General features: G+C 40.2%; 1 protein-coding gene across 3 annotated transcripts in view; it reads left to right on the forward strand.

Annotated features, from left to right (window-relative positions):
- LOC128695078 (G protein-coupled receptor 137Ba-like) overlaps positions 1-20086 on the forward strand; it is a 164218-nt gene that overhangs the window by 14849 nt on the left and 129283 nt on the right. For all 3 annotated transcript variants that reach the window (XM_070091433.1, XM_053785470.2, XM_070091434.1), the window contains 2 exons: positions 7910-7953; positions 19251-19357. In XM_070091433.1, coding sequence (XP_069947534.1) covers positions 7910-7953; positions 19251-19357 — 151 coding nt within the window. The remainder of the gene's footprint in view (positions 1-7909; positions 7954-19250; positions 19358-20086) is intronic.

The following is a 20086-nucleotide window of genomic DNA, read 5'->3' on the forward strand; positions in this document are numbered from 1 at the left end:
TGCAATGTCTGCTAGTTCAAGTAGTAGTTTCTCCACAGGGGACGCCTTGTCAGAAAACGATTACTTGAAACTAGTAATGTCATCTCTTGCTGATGTCGCAACCCGTTGCAGAAAGACGTCTCTGTTGGGGCTAGTGTACTCACTAGAGTGTCTATTGTTGTTCCTAGTGTTCCAGATGGTGATCCCATCCTAGTTGACAGTAATCCTTGCAATGTAAGAAGTTGTTTCTCGAGTAACTTTTACATGTTGTTAATGTTTGTAAGTGTAGCTTCTTTATATTTGATACCTCGTGTCACTGTGTGTGACTCAGATTGAATACCAGTATTGTCGACCATGTTCATTTCTTTTCCCCTGTGCTTGCAGTGAGAGATAGTAGATCCGTTCTCCCTTGCTTATATTGCGTGTTATAGCGTTACTTTTTTCAACCGGGGAGAGTCATCCACTCCACCGAGTTTGTTCATTCCTCCAGTAAGAAAGATCCGATCCCATGTGGTCTGGTGTGATTCGATTCCTGCTCCAGGAAGACCTTATTCTGACTGTGAAGCCACCAGCACCCATTAGTGACTTCGTCATGAGTCAAGAATTACTGTATCGAACAGCCAAGTTGGGTACTCCAAGCAGAAGAGTATACCAGTTAGTAATTCCACAGTCACTAGTGAATGTAGCTGTATCTTTTGTAGATACTTGTTCAGATCTCCCTCAGTCAAGGCATGTGTTAGCTATTGCAGAAGAATTCGATCCACCCAAAGACGATAAACATTCTGCATATGTAAATCTTACCCTTGCAGAGTTGGGCTTAAATGTATATAGCCTGTATAATTAGATGTCCAAGATGAATGAAGTTGTCAACTGTATGTTTTGTTATTAGCTGATCAGTTTTTCTGGACTCAAGTCCAGCCTGCCAGTTTCCCTGAATCCCTTCATAAATGTTACATTGCTCACACTCCAACAGCACGTCAGGTATTAAAAACCATTTGTCTCCATTCACTCCTATCAGATACACTCACGCATACTTGCTAGAAGTTCAAGCCCTTCACACATAAAACCTCCTTTACTCCCTCCCTCCGACCTTTCCAAGGCCGACCCCTACCCCACCTTCCCTCCACTACATATTTAAACACTCTTGAAGTCATTCTACTTTTTTCCAGCCTCTCTACATGTCTGAACCACCTCAACAACCCCTCCTCAGCCCTCTGGATAATAGTTTTGGTAATCCCGCACCTCCTCCTAATTTCCAGACTATGAATTCTCTGCATTATATTTACACCACACATTGCCCTTAGACATGACATGTCCACTGTCTCCAGCCTTCTTCTTGCAGTATTCACCATCCATGCTTCACACCCATATAAGAGTGTTATTATAACTATACTCTCATACGTTCTCCTCTTTGCTTCCACAGACAAAGTACTTTGTCTCCACAGACTCCTAGGTACACCACTCACCCTTTTCCCCTCATCAATTTTGTGATTCACCTCATCCTTCATAGACCCATCTGCTGACACATCCACTCCTAAATATCTGAATACATTCACCTTTTCCATACTCTCTCCCTCCAATCTGATATCCAGTCTTTCGTCACCTAATCTTTTTGTTATCACCTTATTCTTTCCTATATTCACTTTTAATTTTCTTTTTTCATACCCTACCAAACTTATCTACCAACCTCTGCAGCTTCTCTTCAGAATCTCCCTAAAGCACAGTGTCATCAGCAAAAAGGAACTGTGACAACTCCCACTTTGTGTTAGATTCTTTATCATCTAGCCCCACATCTCTTGCCAAGACCCGCGTATTCACTTCTCTTACAACCTATGTATAAATACTCTATTGAAAAACCACGGTGACATCACACATCCTTGTCTAAGGCCTACTTTTACTGGGAAATAATCTCCCTCTCTCCTACATACTCTAACCTGAGCCTTACTATCCTCATAAAAACTCTTCACTGCTTTCAGTAACCTACCTCCTATTCCATATACCTACAACATCTGCCACATTGCCCCCCCTATCCACCCTGTCATATGCCTTTTCTAAATCCATAAATGCCATGAAAACCTCTTTACCCTTATCTAAATACTGTTCACCTATATGTTTCACTGCAAGTACTTTGTGTTCACACCCCCTACCTATCCTAAAGCCTTCTTATTCATCTGCTATCCTGCCATCCATCTTACTCTTAATTCTTTCAATAATAACTGTACCATACACTTTACCAGGTATACTCAAGAGACTTTTTTTTTTTTTTTTTTTTTTAAAGTTGGCCGTCTCCCACTGAGGCAGGGTGACCCAAAAAGAAAGAAAATCCCCCAAAAGAAAATACAGTGGACCCCCGGTTAACGAACTTTTTTCATTTCAGTAGTATGTTCAGGTGCCAGTACTGACCGAATTTTTTCCCATAAGGAATATTGTGAAGTAGATTAGTCCATTTCAGACCCCCAAACATACACGTACAAACGCACTTACATAAATACACTTACATAATTGGTCGCATTTGGAGGCGATCGTTAAGCGGGGGTCCACTGTACTTTCATCATCATTCAGCACTTTCACCTCACTCACACGTAATCACTGTTTTTGCAGAGGTGCCCAGAATACAACAGTTTAGAAGCATATATGTATAAAGATACACAAGATATCCCTCCAAAGTGCCAATATCCCAAACCCCTCCTTTAGAGTGCAGACATTGTACTTCTCATTTCCAGGACTCAAGTCCGGCTATATAAAAATAACCGGTTTCCCTGAATCCATTCACTAAATATTACCCTACTCACACTCCAACAGCTCGTCAGGTCCCAAATACCATTCATCTCCATTCACTCCTATCTAACATGCTCACACATGCTTGCTGGAAGACCAAGCCCCTCGCCCACAAAACCTCCTTTACCCCTTCCTTCCAACCTTTTTGAGGACGACCCCTACCCCGCCTTCCTTCCCCTACAGATTTATACGCTCTCCATGTCATTCTACTTTGATCCATTTTCTCTAAATGACCAAACCACCTCAACAACCCCTCTTCAGCCCTCTTGACTAATACTTTTATTAACTCCACACCTTCTCCTAATTTCCACACTCCGAATTTTCTGCATAATATTTACACCACACATTGCCCTGATGACACTGTGCTCTTGGGAGATTCTGAAGAGAAGTTGCAGAGATTGGTGGATGAATTTGGTAGGGGGTGCAAAAGAAGAAAATTAAAGGTGAATACAGGAAAGAGTAAGGTTATGAGGATAACAAAAAGATTAGGTGATGAAAGATTGAATATCAGATTGGAGGGAGAGAGTATGGAGGAGGTGAACGTATTCAGATATTTGGGAGTGGACGTGTCAGCGGATGGGTCTATGAAAGATGAGGTGAATCATAGAATTGATGAGGGAAAAAGAGTGAGTGGTGCACTTAGGAGTCTGTGGAGACAAAGAACTTTGTCCTTGGAGGCAAAGAGGGGAATGTATGAGAGTATAGTTTTACCAACGCTCTTATATGGGTGTGAAGCGTGGGTGATGAATGTTGCAGCGAGGAGAAGGCTGGAGGCAGTGGAGATGTCATGTCTGAGGGCAATGTGTGGTGTGAATATAATGCAGAGAATTCGTAGTTTGGAAGTTAGGAGGAGGTGCGGGATTACCAAAACTGTTGTCCAGAGGGCTGAGGAAGGGTTGTTGAGGTGGTTCGGACATGTAGAGAGAATGGAGCGAAACAGAATGACTTCAAGAGTGTATCAGTCTGTAGTGGAAGGAAGGCGGGGTAGGGGTCGGCCTAGGAAGGGTTGGAGGGAGGGGGTAAAGGAGGTTTTGTGTGCGAGGGGCTTGGACTTCCAGCAGGCATGCGTGAGCGTGTTTGATAGGAGTGAATGGAGACAAATGGTTTTTAATACTTGACGTGCTGTTGGAGTGTGAGCAAAGTAACATTTATGAAGGGATTCAGGGAAACCGGCAGGCCGGACTTGAGTTCTGGAGATGGGAAGTACAGTGCCTGCACTCTGAAGGAGGGGTGTTAATGTTGCAGTTTAAAAACTGTAGTGTAAAGCACCCTTCTGGCAAGACAGTGATGGAGTGAATGATGGTGAAAGTTTTTCTTTTTCGGGCCACCCTGCCTTGGTGGGAATCGGCCGGTGTGATAATAAAAAATAAAAAAAATAACATTACCCTTAGACAGGACATCTCCACTGCCTCCAACCATCTCTTTGCTGCAGCATTTACAACCCAAGCTTCACAGCCATATAAGAGTGTTGGTACTACTATACTTTTATACATTCCCTTTTTTGCTGCCATAGATAACGTTTTTTTGTCTCTACATATACCTCAATGCACCACTCGCCTTTTTTCTCTCATCAATTCTATGATTTATCTCATCCTTCATAAATCCATCTGCACTCTCTTTTGTCCCCTTTGCCATTATACAAAGGAACTATGCATGCTCTCTGCCAATCCCTAGGTACCTTACCTTCTTCCATACATTTATTAAATAATAGCACCAACTACTCCAAAACTATATCCCCACCTGCTTTTAACATTTCTATCTTTATACCATCATTCCCAGCTGCCTTACCCCCTTTCATTCTACCACTGCCTCACGAACTTCCCCCACACTCACAACTGGCTCTTCCTCATTAATAATAATAATATGTAATAATTGTTATTCTCTTGTGGTTTATCTCTGGTTAGCCCACTACTTTATAATTGATGTGATTTCTTATGTATTATTCTACATACACAATGGAACTCCAGTTTTCGTGTGGTCTGCATATCATACAATTTGGATTTAGAACACTTTTTTGGGCGAAACTTTGGTCCAGATTTCGCACCTTCATCCGGAAATTGTACATATCAGACACGTTTGCCTGGGCCACTCATATGTTCATGACTCACTCTTGGGCACATTATATGGCTTATTTTACATTAATGTAGTCATTTTCATTAATCCATCTATGATATTTTCTTCAAAATTATATAAGGAACACGTTACATAGCATATAAACATGAATTTTTGATATGCTATGGAGGGGTGGTAGTCAGTGGAAGGAAAACATTTTGTTTTCTCTGTACTGTGTATGTATTTTACTTTTCATTGTGTTTTTTAATGCCTAGTTCTCTTACTAACTTAATTTATTTTTTGTTAATATTTTTGGGTGTCTGGAACGGATTAATTGTATTTACATTATTTCTTATGGGAAATATTAATTCGGTTTTCGTACGTTTTGGATTTAGAACAACGCTCTGGAATGGATTAAGTACGAAAACTGGAGTTCCACTGTACCTTAACCCTTGTGCACTAGTCATTGGAACATTATTTCACCTTGTCTCTCAGTTACTGAGTGTGTCAGATCCACCCATGTGAGTCAGTGACTCACATGACACTTATTTTTTGTAATCATTGTAAGCTTTTCTTTTTGGCAGTAAAGATTTGAATATGAAATGTAAACATGAGGTAACATTCATAATTTGAATATTAAACAAGTTACACTTGTAGTTCTTCCTCTCTTGTGACTGCAACCATGTGTTGCATGAATGGGTCATCTTTGATTAACCTGCTCTGGCTATTTGCAATAGTTTTATTAATTCCTCATGAATTATCTTTTTTTTTTTTTTTTTACCATCTCGGCAATTTTCTCACCAAGGTAGAGTAACTTTAAAAGGGAAACATTTGCTAAAACTTATTCCCTAGCAGATTTTCCAGAAGTGGATAAACATCATAATTTAAATGTCCCTCTGAACATTAGTCCCCACTAATCCTTCAAAATTATCCATATTAATATAAAACATTCAAACCCAACAATTGTAAAGACTAGTTTGGTTGCAGATTAACAAGAAAGGAAGATATCTGTAGGTTGAGTGTTGGTCAGTGTTCTAGTTAAGCTGTAAGTACAGTACTAGAGTGTAATACAGTACATCATAATGTATATTGTTCCATTGTAATACCAAATTTCATTGTTTTAAATAGTACTAAACTGTAATACATCACATTGTAAATTGTTTTAAATTGGTACATTGTAATACTGTAATCTTTATTAACTAATTCAATAGTGTAATAAGTCTCTACTAGACTTATCAAAGCCATGTAGCATTACCTTATAGAATATTCAATTCTCCTGTACTCACTGTACCTCATCTAATGACCATATGAACTATATATTATCACCTTCCTAATCTTAAGTTAATCTTTAACCCTTTCAGGGTTTTGGCCGTACTAGTACGGCTTACGCACCAGGGTTTTTGACGTACTAGTACGCCCAAATTCTAGCGCCCTCAAATCTAGTGAGAGAAAGCTGGTAGGCCTACATATGAAAGAATGGGTCTATGTGGTCAGTGTGCGCAGTATAAAAAAAATCCTGCAGCACACAGTGCATAATGAGAAAAAAAAAAATTTGACCGTGTTTTTGGATTAAAACAGCGACTTTGCACTGTATTTTTGTATAGTATTTATTGTTGTATTCTAGTTTTTCTGGTCTCATTCTATAGAATGAAGACATATTACAGAAATTGAGATGATTTTGACTGATTTTACAATGAAAAGTACCTTGAAATTGAGCTCAAAGTAGCAGAAATGTTCGATTTTTACCAAAGTTCAAAAGTAAACAAATCATGCTAAGCGTGCAATACACGTCAACTGGTGAGTCTAATATTCTTTCACAAGTGCGCCAATATTATTTATACCATTTTTTAAACTAATGCAGTAGTCTGCATAACAGTAAATCTTCTATTTTTTGTGAGAATAAAAATTCAAAGTGGAAAGCAAAAGAATGTAAGAGGGGCGTTGGGACATGACTAATGAACAGAGGAAATGTCATTTTAGTGCTAGGAATGTCTTTCTTGTTTATTCTGGACCCTATTTGGAAATTGGCATCTTTTGAAATTTGTGTGAAATTGGCAAATTTGCTAAATTCTGACCACTGTATTGGATAGTTGAAATAGGTAAATGGGTGGTTTCTTGCACTCATTCTAGCGAAATATTCATGATTTTTGTGAACTAGTACAGTGGAATTGGCCAAAAATAGGGCTCAAAGTGGGCAAAATCACCAATGCGCAAACATCGTCAAGATCGCTAACTTCGCGAGAGCATAATTCCGTAAGTTTTCCATCAAATTTCATACTTTTGGTGTCATTATGATTGGGAAAAGATTCTCTATCTTTTCATAAGAAAAAATAATTTTTTTTTTTTTTGAAATTTGGGCGACCCTGAGAACAAGTCTCTGAGAGGGCCTGTTGACCCTGAAAGGGTTAAGCTTGCCCAAAATGCTCTGCATACAAAGGGGCTTTTGGCATGTACACCCAACTATTATATTCCTTTGTACAACCTTGTAACTTGTCAAAATAAACATCTTAATCTTAAAGGAAATACATATTTGCAGACAACAATCTAGACAGTATATTCTACTCTTAACTTAGTACAATACAGTTTATGTATACTTCTTTCAACAAACCAGCAGTATCCCACTGAGGCAGGGTGCCCCAAAGAGAAAAAACGAAAGTTTCTCTTTTTAACTTTAGTAATATATACAGGAGAAGGGGTTACTAGCCTCTTGCTCCCAGCATTTTAGTCGCCTCTTACGACATGCATGGCTTTTGGAGGAAGAATTCTGTTTCACTTCCCCATGAAGAGTTTATATATACGTGTTAGTATAATTTACCTTCTTAGGAAGGCACACAGCCACACAGTGCGAACTACCACTAGGGCCCTGATGGTCACCAAGTCAAATCTTAATTTTTCATCTGAGCTGTAGTGTCTGCTCACCTCTTGAAAAACAGTGATAGAGTAAATAATGGTCAAAGTGTTTCTTTTTTTGGGTCACCCTACCTTGGTGGGAGATAGACACTGTTAAAAAATTTATTACTTTCATGGTGGAAAATGGCTAATGTGTTAAAAAACATACAGTACAGAACTATATATAAATAATGTTTTCCACATTTTTCAGATTGTGCGAAGCACTGAGGATCGATACCAGCCAACAAGGTGGAGGCAAGTAAAAAGTATTTTGTGTACTGCATATGTTTCTTTAAAACCCATATTGTGTCCCTTTTATATTCTAAAAGTTAAAAGCATTATCTCATAGTACAGTTGATCATCAATAATGGCTCCCTCAGGAAGGGTCTGTGCTAAGTTTTCAACAACACCAAATGATCACACTTTTTTTTTAATTGTCCCTTATTGTTGCATATTCATTTTCCACATTTTCTATTTAGGTGCTAGATTGAACAGAACTGCTGGATAATGTAGAATGGTGAATAACTAATTGCTAGATAATGAATGACCTGTGCAATACTGTACAGTCAACCTCAATATAATGGACTAATGGGGGGGGGGTGAGAGAGATAGGTAATCCTGGGCAGATGGTACCAGTCCGATGTTTTGGAATCTCCTGAACTACTTGGTTGGAGCACCACAAGTAAGATAAATAAGGGCCGGTAGTAGTCGGACAATGTTAATTAGTCCAATTAACAAGTACCTTGCTCCCTTATCTGGCGTTTACCCTGGATGACCATGCCAGGAGCAGAGCTGGTATTAGAAAAAATAAACTGGTTACCAATGGTTATGCAAATATAACATTTAAGAATGAAAAAGAGTGGTATTAAATGCCAAAATCATTACTGGTAACCACAAACAAAAGAAAACAATGAACAGTAATGCTCCTGGTAGATCACCTTACCTGATCAGGAGAAGAGTAGAGGTGAAGTGACTCTCCAAACTTCAACCCACACCAGGTAAGGTCATTACTACCAGGAGTAGAAATTGAAGCACATCAGACACCAGGAACTAGAGTTTTGCCCCAGCCCGCCAGAGGGAAGTGTGCGACATAACTCGCTAATGGTTCCTGGTTGCCTGAACAACCCTAACCCCACTTATAACCCACTTTTCCCTCACACTCTCTTAGGGTCAAATGAGTGTCCGAGGTCACTTCAAAGCACCTCTGAAACACTGCTTTTGTGTAGAGTTTTTTGAAGTTAGAAATGATCTGCTGGCCTATGGGCTGGATGAGAGGAGTGGTATTACAACCCAGGTTCTCAGAGGCCTGCTATCCTGTGTGTAAAGGGAGCAAAATAAACACAGCAGAAAAAGTGACTTGTATTATCCTTCGCCAAGTATAAACAGCAATATATACACTATATACACTATGTACAGCAATAGGTATTAGTGCATGCCACGGTAATCAAGGCAAAGAAGCTGCCAATAGAACAGCAGACTACCGTGCTTCAACCAGCTTTAGAATGGAAATGACAAGGGTAAAAACATGCGTGGTAACCACGTCACCGTTACAATTGCCTGATCCACATTATGATTGCTTGAACCTAGACACTGATCTGATGATGGGGTCCTGATCATCCGACCCTTAGTTTCTGGTTTGCTGGTTGGGGAGGTAGCCTTTTAATGAGGGTGTGTACATGCGCCGAATGAAGGTTACGTACTCTTTGCATGCCACAAGTGGCGTTAGGAGACAAGAACTTCACTGTTATAAAACGGAAGTCTCTGAACAAGTGGTCTTCCAAGTCTGGAGGATGAGCAGGAGCATTGTCCAGTACCAGGAGGCACTTAAGTGGCAATTTCTTTTCCAGGAGGTATTTTTTCACACTGGGGCCAAACACATCATTGACCCACTCTTTGAAAACGTGCCTTGTGACCCATGCCTTATTATTAGCTTTCCACATCACACACAATCTGTTCTTGACGACATTGTTTTTCTTGAACACTCTGGGATTTTCACAGTGATACACCAGTAAAAGCTTCACTTTGAAATCCCCATTAGCATTAGCACAGAACAAAAGAGGAAGCCTGTCTTTCATAGGCTTGTGTCCTGGCAGTGCTTTTTCCTCCTGCATAATGTAGGTCCTCTTTGGTATTTTCTTCCAAAAGAGGCCTGTTTCGTCACAATTGAACACTTGTTGGGGAAGGAATCCTTCAGCCTCTGTGTTCCCCTTGAATTCCTGCACAAATTTTTCAGCCGTACATTTGTCAGAACTTGCAGCCTCCCCATGCCTTACCACACTGTGTATTCCACTTCGCTTCTTGAATCTGTTGAACTAGCCTTTGCTGGCCCTAAATTCACTAACAGCAGCACTTGTTCCAGGCATTTTCTTTACAAGATCCACATCCAGCTGCCTTGCCTTCTCACAAATCATCGACTCCGCAACCCTATCTCATGCTAATTGTTTTTTGGTGATCCACAAAACCAACAACTTCTCCATATCTTCCATTATCGGTGACCTTTATTTGGTTAGCACATTTACTCCTTTCTCCATGGGGAAGTGGAACAGAATTCTTCCTCCATAAGCCATGTGTGTCGTAAGAGGTGACTAAAATGCCAGGAGCATTGGTCTGGTAACCCCTTCTCCTGTATGCATTACTGTAGTTGAAAAGAGAAACTTTTGTTTTTCTGAGGTCACTTCAAAGCACCTCTGAAACACTGCTGTTAGAAATGATCTGCTGGTCCATGGGCTGGATGAGAGGAGTGGTATTACAACCCAGGTTCTCAAAGGCCTGCTATCCTGGGTGTAAAGGGAGCAAAATAAACACAGCAGAAAAACTTTGACTTGTATTATCCTTCACCATCTGAGCAAAAACCTAATGGAAAAATATATAAATAAAGAAACAACTCTAGGAATAATAAGAATATTGTCTTTCGTGGATTTTACTTAAAATTTAAATATAAAAGTGGCCGTTGGTTCTGGTGCTGTGTTTGGGCAGGAGTAGGTAAGGCCCTGGATGGATCTCTGATGTTAAAGACGATGTAGGTAATCCTGGGCAGATGGTACCAGTCCGATGTTTTGGAATCTCCTGAACTACTTGGTTGGAGCACCACAAGTAGGATAAATAAGGGCCGGTAGTAGTAAGGATATATTAAAGAAAGGTATTGGGTAAAGAGAGTTGTTTGTGATACATAGTATTGTATCTTGGAAAGGATGCCACTGATTTGGAAGTTTTCTTGGAGATATGTTGGATGTGAGAATGAAATTTGAGATTACAATCAAGGAGAAGACCTAGAAATTTACCCTCAGTGTGTCTTGATAAAGGGGAACCATTTATCGATATAAGTTGGATATTTAAGGCTGTTTCCAAACAACCTGAAGTATGTTTTGTCCATGTTGAGAGTGAGTTTGTTGGTCATCATCCAGGTATATATTTTTAGCAGCTCATTGTTTACAGTGTCTCTAAGTATAGCTGGGTTTGAATGGGAGTAAACATAAGTAGTGTCATCTGCGAATAGAACTGGTTTAACCCTTTGACTGTCGCAAGCCCCAATCCTAAAGTGTCTCCTGGTGTCGCAAGATATTAAAAATAAAAATTAATTTTTCTTAAGAAAATGTTAAGATTATTTTTCTGATTGTTTTAGTCCAAAAAAAAATTTTTTTCGCCATCAGTACTTACTGAGATATAGAGGCGTGAAGTTTGCAGAAAATGAGCCACATATGGCAACAGCAGCGACTGCCGCTCACCCGGTAAACTTTGGTTTACTTTCATTCAAAGGTTTCTTGTTTTTTTTCACTATTTTATTTTTTCACATAACTTTTGTGGCCTGTGAGACCAAAGTATGGTGCAGTGTTCATATATACACTTGTTGAATGTAACACAATTATAGCAAAATCATTAGTATTGTCATAATGTTTATAAAACTTGTTTACACAAATAACAATATAAAAAATTGTTTATTACGATTGTTCTATAATATATATACATATGTACAATCACTGGACACTTTTCTAGAACTGCTGCAGCTTGTGGAATTCTTTGAAACATGGGTATAAGCACAATGATATTTTACACTCCTCACACATAAAACGAGTGTCTCTGCATTTTTGTGGGCATTTTGTGGTATGTCCACAAACAAAACACCTCTTCTGAGCATTTTTCTTGAGAGCAGTAGCAAGCAGTGGTATGGGGTAGTGATCACCAGGCCTCAGACGAGATGACATGTGTTGATAATTTCGTGGGCACTGGTCTATTGCAAGTGTTGTTCCTTAGTACTTGAATATTATTTGTCTGATGACTGACAAACAAAATTCACCATATTTGGGTTTGTTTTTGTTCTTCAACTTATACATATTATAAGCATTCAGCATGGAAATGTCAAGAAGATGGAAAAAGAGTTTTATGTACCACTTATAACTCTTGCAAACACAATCAGCAAACCCAATCTGCATGTCACATTTGTCCACTAACTGCATATTGAGGTTGTAATCCATCACAGCTGCAGGTTTTACAATGGGTTCATTGGTCTCTGTTCTGCTTGCCAATGTCTACCATTTCGTTTCGGTGAACTGATGTCAACAGTGTGACATCGCGTTTGTCATGCCATCGAAATGCCATGATGTCATTGACAGCAAACACCTGAACTTCACCTCTATGAGTGCCAGTGTCTAACCTAGGCATATGCTTAAGATTTCTACGCACTGTGCCACACACATCTGTCATGTTCACTCGCAAGAAATCACTGAGTAAAGGGCTTGTGTACCAGTTGTCAGTGTATAAAATATGCCCCTTACCAAGATATGGTTCATCATTGTTCTAACCACATCACCAGAGATACCCAGTAACTTCCTGGTATCTTGCAATGTTTTACTGACAATGTACACAATTATATCTAAAACCAGACCACTTTTGCAATCACACAGCACAAATAACTGTATACCAAAGCGTTTCCTCTTGCTTGGTATATACTGCTTGAATGAGAGTCTTCCTTTGAACAAAATCAATGACTCATCAATAACAAGCTTCCTGAAGGGATAAAAATACATACAGCACTTTTGTTTCAGGCACATAAACACATTTCTGTCACTTCTGTCACTTCTGTCAGGCCTTGTTTTGTCTGAAAAGTGTAGCATACATAACAGTAGCACAAATCTATTCACTGGTATAATGTCACTGAAAGCTGGGGTTGAAATCAGGCGGTCTGTCGACCAGTATGTGTTGATACTGTGCTTATACACATGTGGCATAAACATTATTGTGGCAAAGAACAGATACATCTCTGCCACAGTTGTGTCCTTCCACTGGTGCAAGCATGATCTTGGTGAAAGAATTGTGTTTGCCATGGTGTACTCATAGTATGTATTGCTTTCCCTGACAATTATGTCCATCAGGGGTTCATCGAAGAACAACTGAAAGCATTCCAGTTCAGTGACATAGTTCCCAAGTGTACATGATGGCCGTATTCCACTTTGTGTTTCATCAAAGTAATGGGGACTGGGAACAAACTCGTCACCTTGCTGCCAATCCCAGATGCAGTCAGCTGGTGGGTTCTGGATATTGAAACGTGGTTGTGCAGGTTGTGGTAGATGTTGTGGGAGTGTGGGGTTGGGTGAGGCTGGTTGTGGTTGTGCAGAGTCAGCAGCGTTGGTAGTAGCGTGACCTGCTGCTGGTGCCACATGACTCATGCCACCATCACTATCACCACCACCACCTGCTGCCTCACTCACATCATTCATACCCATCGTAACAATATGTCATCTTCACTCTCAGTTCATGGTGTAGGGCCACAGGATGTGCTCTGAGATTTACTCCTTCCCCTTGGAACAGCATATGACACACTACCAGACCGCATGCTACACCGTATATATTGCCGCTTCATTGGGGAATATTCACCCTCACTGTCACAACTAGAACTGCTTTCAATAGCTTTGAAATCACTATCACTTTCACTGCTCACATCTGAGTCTTGTACATGGGCAAATAGTTTTCTCTTTCATCCTGGTACAGGTGAACATGAACGAGCCAGCCCAGCACCAGAGGTGGAAGGTCGTGGGTCATCTGGCTTTTCATCACTAATTATGTTATCCTGGGCACTGTTTTTGGTCACACCCACTTGAAAACCATGGAATTCACTTTCACTGACACTTCCATCGCTGTTAGCGCTATCACTTGGGAACAAAAGACCTCCAATCCGCCGAGGAGTGAGGTACTTCTTACCGCGAGGCATGGTGAAAATGGACTACCAAGATGGTGTTCCCACAACGCACCACTGAGTCCCAGATTTTTTCACGGTGTGCACACTCACCACTCAGACCCATTCTCTCTCATGTAGGCCTACCAGCCCTCTCCTGCTTGATTTGAAGTCGCTAGCATTTATGCGTATAAATATGTCAAACACGGTGGCTCGTAAGACGTATATATATGACTGAAACAGTCAAGAGGTTAAGGAGTTAGGATGTATTGGGGAGGTCATTGATGTAGATGAGTTAGAGGAGTGGGCCTAGGACACTACCCTGGGGCACTCCAACAGCTACAGGCTGGATAGTGGAGTTGACTCCATTTGCATATATGTACATACAGTACAGTACCTTATTTTTTCTGAGGCAAGGTGACCCAAAAAGAAAGAAAATCCCCAAAAAGAAAATACTTTCATTATTATTCAACACTTTCTCCTCACTCATACGTAATCACTGTCTTTGCAGAGGCACTCAGATATGACAGTTTAGAAGTCCCTCCAAACTTCCAGTATCCCTTTAATCCTTAAACTGTCCAAACGTTGAGCTACATTCACTCTTGTAGCACTCCGAATATATGGAAAAATTAAAAAATCTTTTTTTTTTTAAATAAAGAGCACATTTTTCTACATGTTATAGGATAAAAAAAATTTAGGGTCAGTACTTACCAAGATATAAGACTGCAAGTTGGCTGTGGATGCTCACCTGACGGCAACATCGACTCCTGCCGCTTGCAGAAGTGTTGCCTATATACCTTTTTTCTCATTTTTATTTTAATTTATATATTTTTTATGTTTGGATAATTACAATTTATAATAGTTCTTGTGATTTCATAGCCAATCTTTGTTCTGACACTAATATTAGGTAATGAAATAGTACTCAAATAGTCACAATCACATTGACAGGTGAACATTTACACCTGCCTGGGCTATTTACTGTTGTCTAGAAGTATATCCAAAGTATTTGTAGGTCCCAGCAATGTTTTAGACATGCTGGAGTATACCTTGAAACATGGTGCTATGAAAGGCATCCCTATACATACTGTTAACAGCCCTGTGACATTTGATAAATGCCCACTGCTCCAGCTAACCCTCGCTGTATTTGTTATTGCTGTTACACACAAACATGTCTTGTCTGTCTGTCTATCTGCCTATCTATCTATCTCTTTGTCTATCTGGCAGCCTGTCTGTCTCTGCTTATCTGTCTAGCTCTGCTTATCTTTTTTTTCTGTCTGTCTAGAGTACACATATATGTGAAACTCCTTGAAGAATGGTGTTATGACAACTGTTGACAGCCCAGTGACATTTGATAAATGGGCACTTGGGAGCCCTGGCTTTATTTGTTTTCACTGATACACACAAACATGTTTGTCTGTCTGTCTATTTTTACTTGGAATTTTTGGGTTATCCTAGGTAATTTACACTGTGTATAATGGTACTTATGTGTACATGTGAGACAGATATATAGATAAACAGAGATATTGACAGAGAGATGGCCAAAGTTAGCCAAAGCCAGCCAGCCAGCCAGCCAGCCGGCCAGCCAGCCGGCCAGCCGGCCAAATACATAAGAAAGAAGGAACACTGCAGCAGGCCTACTGGCCCATGCAAGGCAGGTCCATGTCCCCCCCATGACCCACCTAGTAGGTCACATCCACTGAAGGAAGGAGCATGACATCAGACCTAATAGCACAAGCTAGTCAGGTCCAACTCACACCCACCCACACTCACTCATGTACACCTACCATCTGACTTACGACCTGCTCGACATACGACGACTTGACTTATGACCATGTTTTTTATGCCAAATTTCTGGGAAATAAACAAGTGTTTGTGTTGTACACAGTGTTTATCCTAAACCTTACAGTATAAAATACAGTACTAACAGCATAAAAAGTAAAGTACAACATGAAATACCAAAATAAGACAATAAAATAAAGTCATTACAAAAATGTTATGTTGATATTCAGTAGTAAAGTTTGACTTACGTCCATTTCGACTTACGACTGGCTTCTCGGAACCGAACTCGGTCGTAAGTCGGATGGTAGGTGTATTTAGCTAACCCCTCGCTGTATTTGTTATCACTGTTAGACACAAACATGTCTGTCTGTCTATCTGTCTATCTGGCTATCTATCTGTTTCTGTCTATCTGTCTGCCTGCCTGTCTGTCTCTGCTTATCTGTCTTTCTGTCTGCCTGGAGTATACATATATGAAACTCCTTGAAGAATGGTGTTATGACATCTGTTGACAGCCCAGTGACATTTGGTGACATTTGATAACTGGGCACTCAGGAACCCTGGCTTTATTTGTTTTATTTGTTTTCACTGATACACACAAACATGTTTGTCTGTCTGTCTATCTATATGTCTGTCTGTCTGTCTGTCTGTCTGTCTGTTTATCTTTGCCTGGAATTTTTGGGTTATCCTCGGTAATTTACATTATGTATAATAACTGTACTTATGTGTACATGTGAGACAGAGATATAGACAGAGAGAGATATAGACAGCCAAAGCAAGCCAGCCAGACAGCTGGCCAGCCTGCCGGACACATAAGAACATAAGGAAGAAGTAACCCTGCAGCAAGCCTACTGGCCCATGCAAGGCAGGTCCGTGTACCCCCCCCTCGGCTTAGATCAATGACTCACCTAGTCAGGTCACATCCACTGAAGGAAGGAGCATGACATCAGACCTGGTAGCACAAGCTAGTCAGGTCCAACTCACACCCACCTACACTCATATATTTATCTAACCTTTTTTTACTTTCCTCTTAAAAGGGGAGTGTTAATGCGACATGGCATCAGTGAATCCCTGGTGTTAGCCAGGCTATTTGTTCTAACTGGTGCTCCCACAAAGTACTAGCTGGTCCCAGATTTTTTTAATACTGCACACACTGAGTGCACAGACCCATTCTTTCATCTCTAGGCAACTCAACCCTGTTGTGCCAAATTTGAAGGAATGAAAAATAAAACGTAGATCTACGTTTGGAGCACTATACGTGCAAACGTAGGTCTACATTTGGACAGTTTAAGGGTTAAAGTGCAGGCATTGTACTTCCCATTTCCAGGACTCGTGTCTGGCTAAATCTATAATAACCGGTTTCCCTGAATCCCTTCACTAAATATTATCCTGCTCACACTCCAACACTTCATCACATCCCACAAACCATTTGTATCCATTTACTCTTATCTAACATGCTCACACACGCTTGCTGGAAGTCCAAGCCCCTCGCCCACAAAACCTTCTTTACTCCCTCCCTCCAACCTTTTTTGAGGACAACCCCTACCCCTCCTTCCTTTCCCAACAGATTTATATGCTCTCCAAGTCATTCTACTTTGATCCATTCTCTCTAAATGACCAAACCACCTCAACAACCCCTCTTCAGTCCTCTGACTAATACTTTTAGTAACTCTACACCTCCTCCTAATTTCCACACTCCAAATTCTCTGCATATTATTGCTCCAGCTGCCTCCTCGCTGCAGCATTTACAACCCATGCTTCACACCCAAGTAAGAGTGTTGGTACTACTATACTTTCATACATTCCCTTCTTTGCCTCCATAGATAACGTTTTTTGTCTCCACAGATACCTCAGTGCACCACTCACCTTTTTTCCTTCATCAATTCTATGGTTAACCTCATCCTTAATAAACCCCTCCACTGACACGTAATCTCCCAAATATCTGAAAACATTCACTTCTTCCTTATTCCCTCTCTCCAATGTGATATCCAATTTTTCTTTATCTAAATCATTTGATACCCTCATCACCTTACTCTTATCTGTGTTCAATTTCAACTTTCTACCTTTACACACACTCCCAAACTCATCTACTAACCTTTGCAACTTTTCTTTAGAATCTCCCAGAAGCACAGTATCATCAGCAAAAGTAACTGTGTCAACTCCCAACTAATTAGGAATAGAAAAAAATTATTTTTTATTATTAACACACTGGCCGATTCTCACCAAGGCAGGGTGGCCCGAAAAAGAAAAACTTTCACCATCATTCACTCCATCACTGTCTTGCCAGAAGGGTGCTTTACACTACAGTTTTTAAACTGCAACATTAACACCCCTCCTTCAGAGTGCAGGCACTGTACTTCCCATCTCCAGGACTCAAGTCCGGCCTGCCGGTTTCCCTGAATCCCTTCATAAATGTTACTTTGCTCACACTCCAACAGCACGTCAAGTATTAAAAACCATTTGTCTCCATTCACTCCTATCAAACACGCTCACGCATGCCTGCTGGAAGTCCAAGCCCCTCGCACACAAAACCTCCTTTACCCCCTCCCTCCAAACTTTCCTAGGCCGACCCCTACCCCACCTTCCTTCCACTACAGACTGATACACTCTTGAAGTCATTCTGTTTCGCTCCATTCTCTCTACATGTCTGAACCACCTCAACAACCATTCCTCAGCCCTCTGGACAACAGTTTTGGTAATCCCGCACCTCCTCCTAACTTCCAAACTATGAATTCTCTGCATTATATTCACACCACACATTGCCCTCAGACATGACATCTCCACTGCCTCCAGCCTTCTCCTCACTGCAACATTCATCACCCGTGCTTCACACCCATATAAGAGCATTGGTAAAACTATACTCTCATACATTCCCCTCTTTGCCTCCAAGGACAAAGTTCTTTGTCTCCACACACTCCTAAGTGCACCACTCACCCTTTTCCCCTCATCAATTCTATGATTCACCTCATCTTTCATAGACCCATCCGCTGACACATCCACTCCCAAATATATGAATACATTCACCTCCTCCATACTCTCTCCCTCCAATCTGATATCTAATCTTTCATCACCTAATCTTTTTGTTATCCTCATAACCTTACTCTTTCCTGTATTCACTTTTAATTTTCTTCTTTTGCATACCCTACCAAATTCATCCACCAACCTCTGCAACTTCTCTTCAGAATTTCCCAAGAGCACAGTGTCATCAGCAAAGAGCAACTGTGACAACTCCCACTTTATGTGTGATTCTTTATCTTTTAACTCCATGCCTCTTGCCAAGACCCTATCTTTCAACCCCATCTATAAATATATTAAACAACTATGGTGACATCACACATCCTTGTCTAATGCCTACTTTTACTGGGAAATAATTTCCCTCTTTCCTACATACTCTAACTTGAGCCTCACTATCCTCCTAAAAACTCTTCACTGCTTTCAGTAACCTACCTCCTACACCATACATCTGCCACATTGCCTCCCTATCCACCCTGTCATATGCCTTTTCCAAATCCATAAATGCCACAAAAACCTCTTTAGCCTTATCTAAATACTGTTCACTTATATGTTTCAAAATAACCTAAACAAATGCTGTAATGTTTTTCTGCAGGACAGTATCAGGACACACTATTGGAGTTTTACTGGCAAATTTGGTGGTGTTTGTGACCAACTTGACATGTGCAATCCTCATCAAAGAAGCTGAGCATCAGATGCCTGGTAAGTGTGTGGTATAGTTCTCTGTCTCTTTAGTATCACCCAGTGGTCTATTGGAAAGCTTTAATAGAAGTCTACTACTATTTTATAGGAAGTTGTTTACACTTCTTTAATACAGTTTATATAGTCATATTACATATTTGTAATACTGAAAATGAGTAGAGGCAAGCGGTTTTTATGACAACATGCTGATGGAGTATGAGCTAGGTAGTGTTTATATGAAGAAAGTATTCGAGAAAACTGGTTAATTAGACTTTAGATCTGAAGGGGGGAAGTACAGTGCCTACACTCTACTGTGAAAAATAGTACCCTCTCTCCCTAACATATCCCAACATCAGCTAAATATGAGAAAACTGTTTATCCATATTCTCATTGCCACAAACATATTGAAAACAATATGTATTCTTATTCTCATTATCTGTACTCCTCATTATGTATAATGATTATCCAACCTGTAATTCTTAAAATAATTAAACTTGATAAAAGTCATATAGCATGTACTAATATGATATTCAATTCACTTATATTCATTGTAACTCCTAATTTTATTTTTACAACCACTTTAGAGACTGTACAGTTGGCTTAATATATAATAATATATAATAGCCAAATTCAAATCCAAATACCTACAAAAACCTCTCACATTGATAAACATCTACAGAGTTCCACAGTCAAACATTAGCCAATTTAGTCAAAACCTAGGAAGTATGATAACTGATGCACGCATGAACA

Source organism: Cherax quadricarinatus, chromosome 35 (genome assembly GCF_038502225.1).
Source record: "Cherax quadricarinatus isolate ZL_2023a chromosome 35, ASM3850222v1, whole genome shotgun sequence".
Lineage (NCBI taxonomy): Eukaryota > Metazoa > Arthropoda > Malacostraca > Decapoda > Parastacidae > Cherax > Cherax quadricarinatus.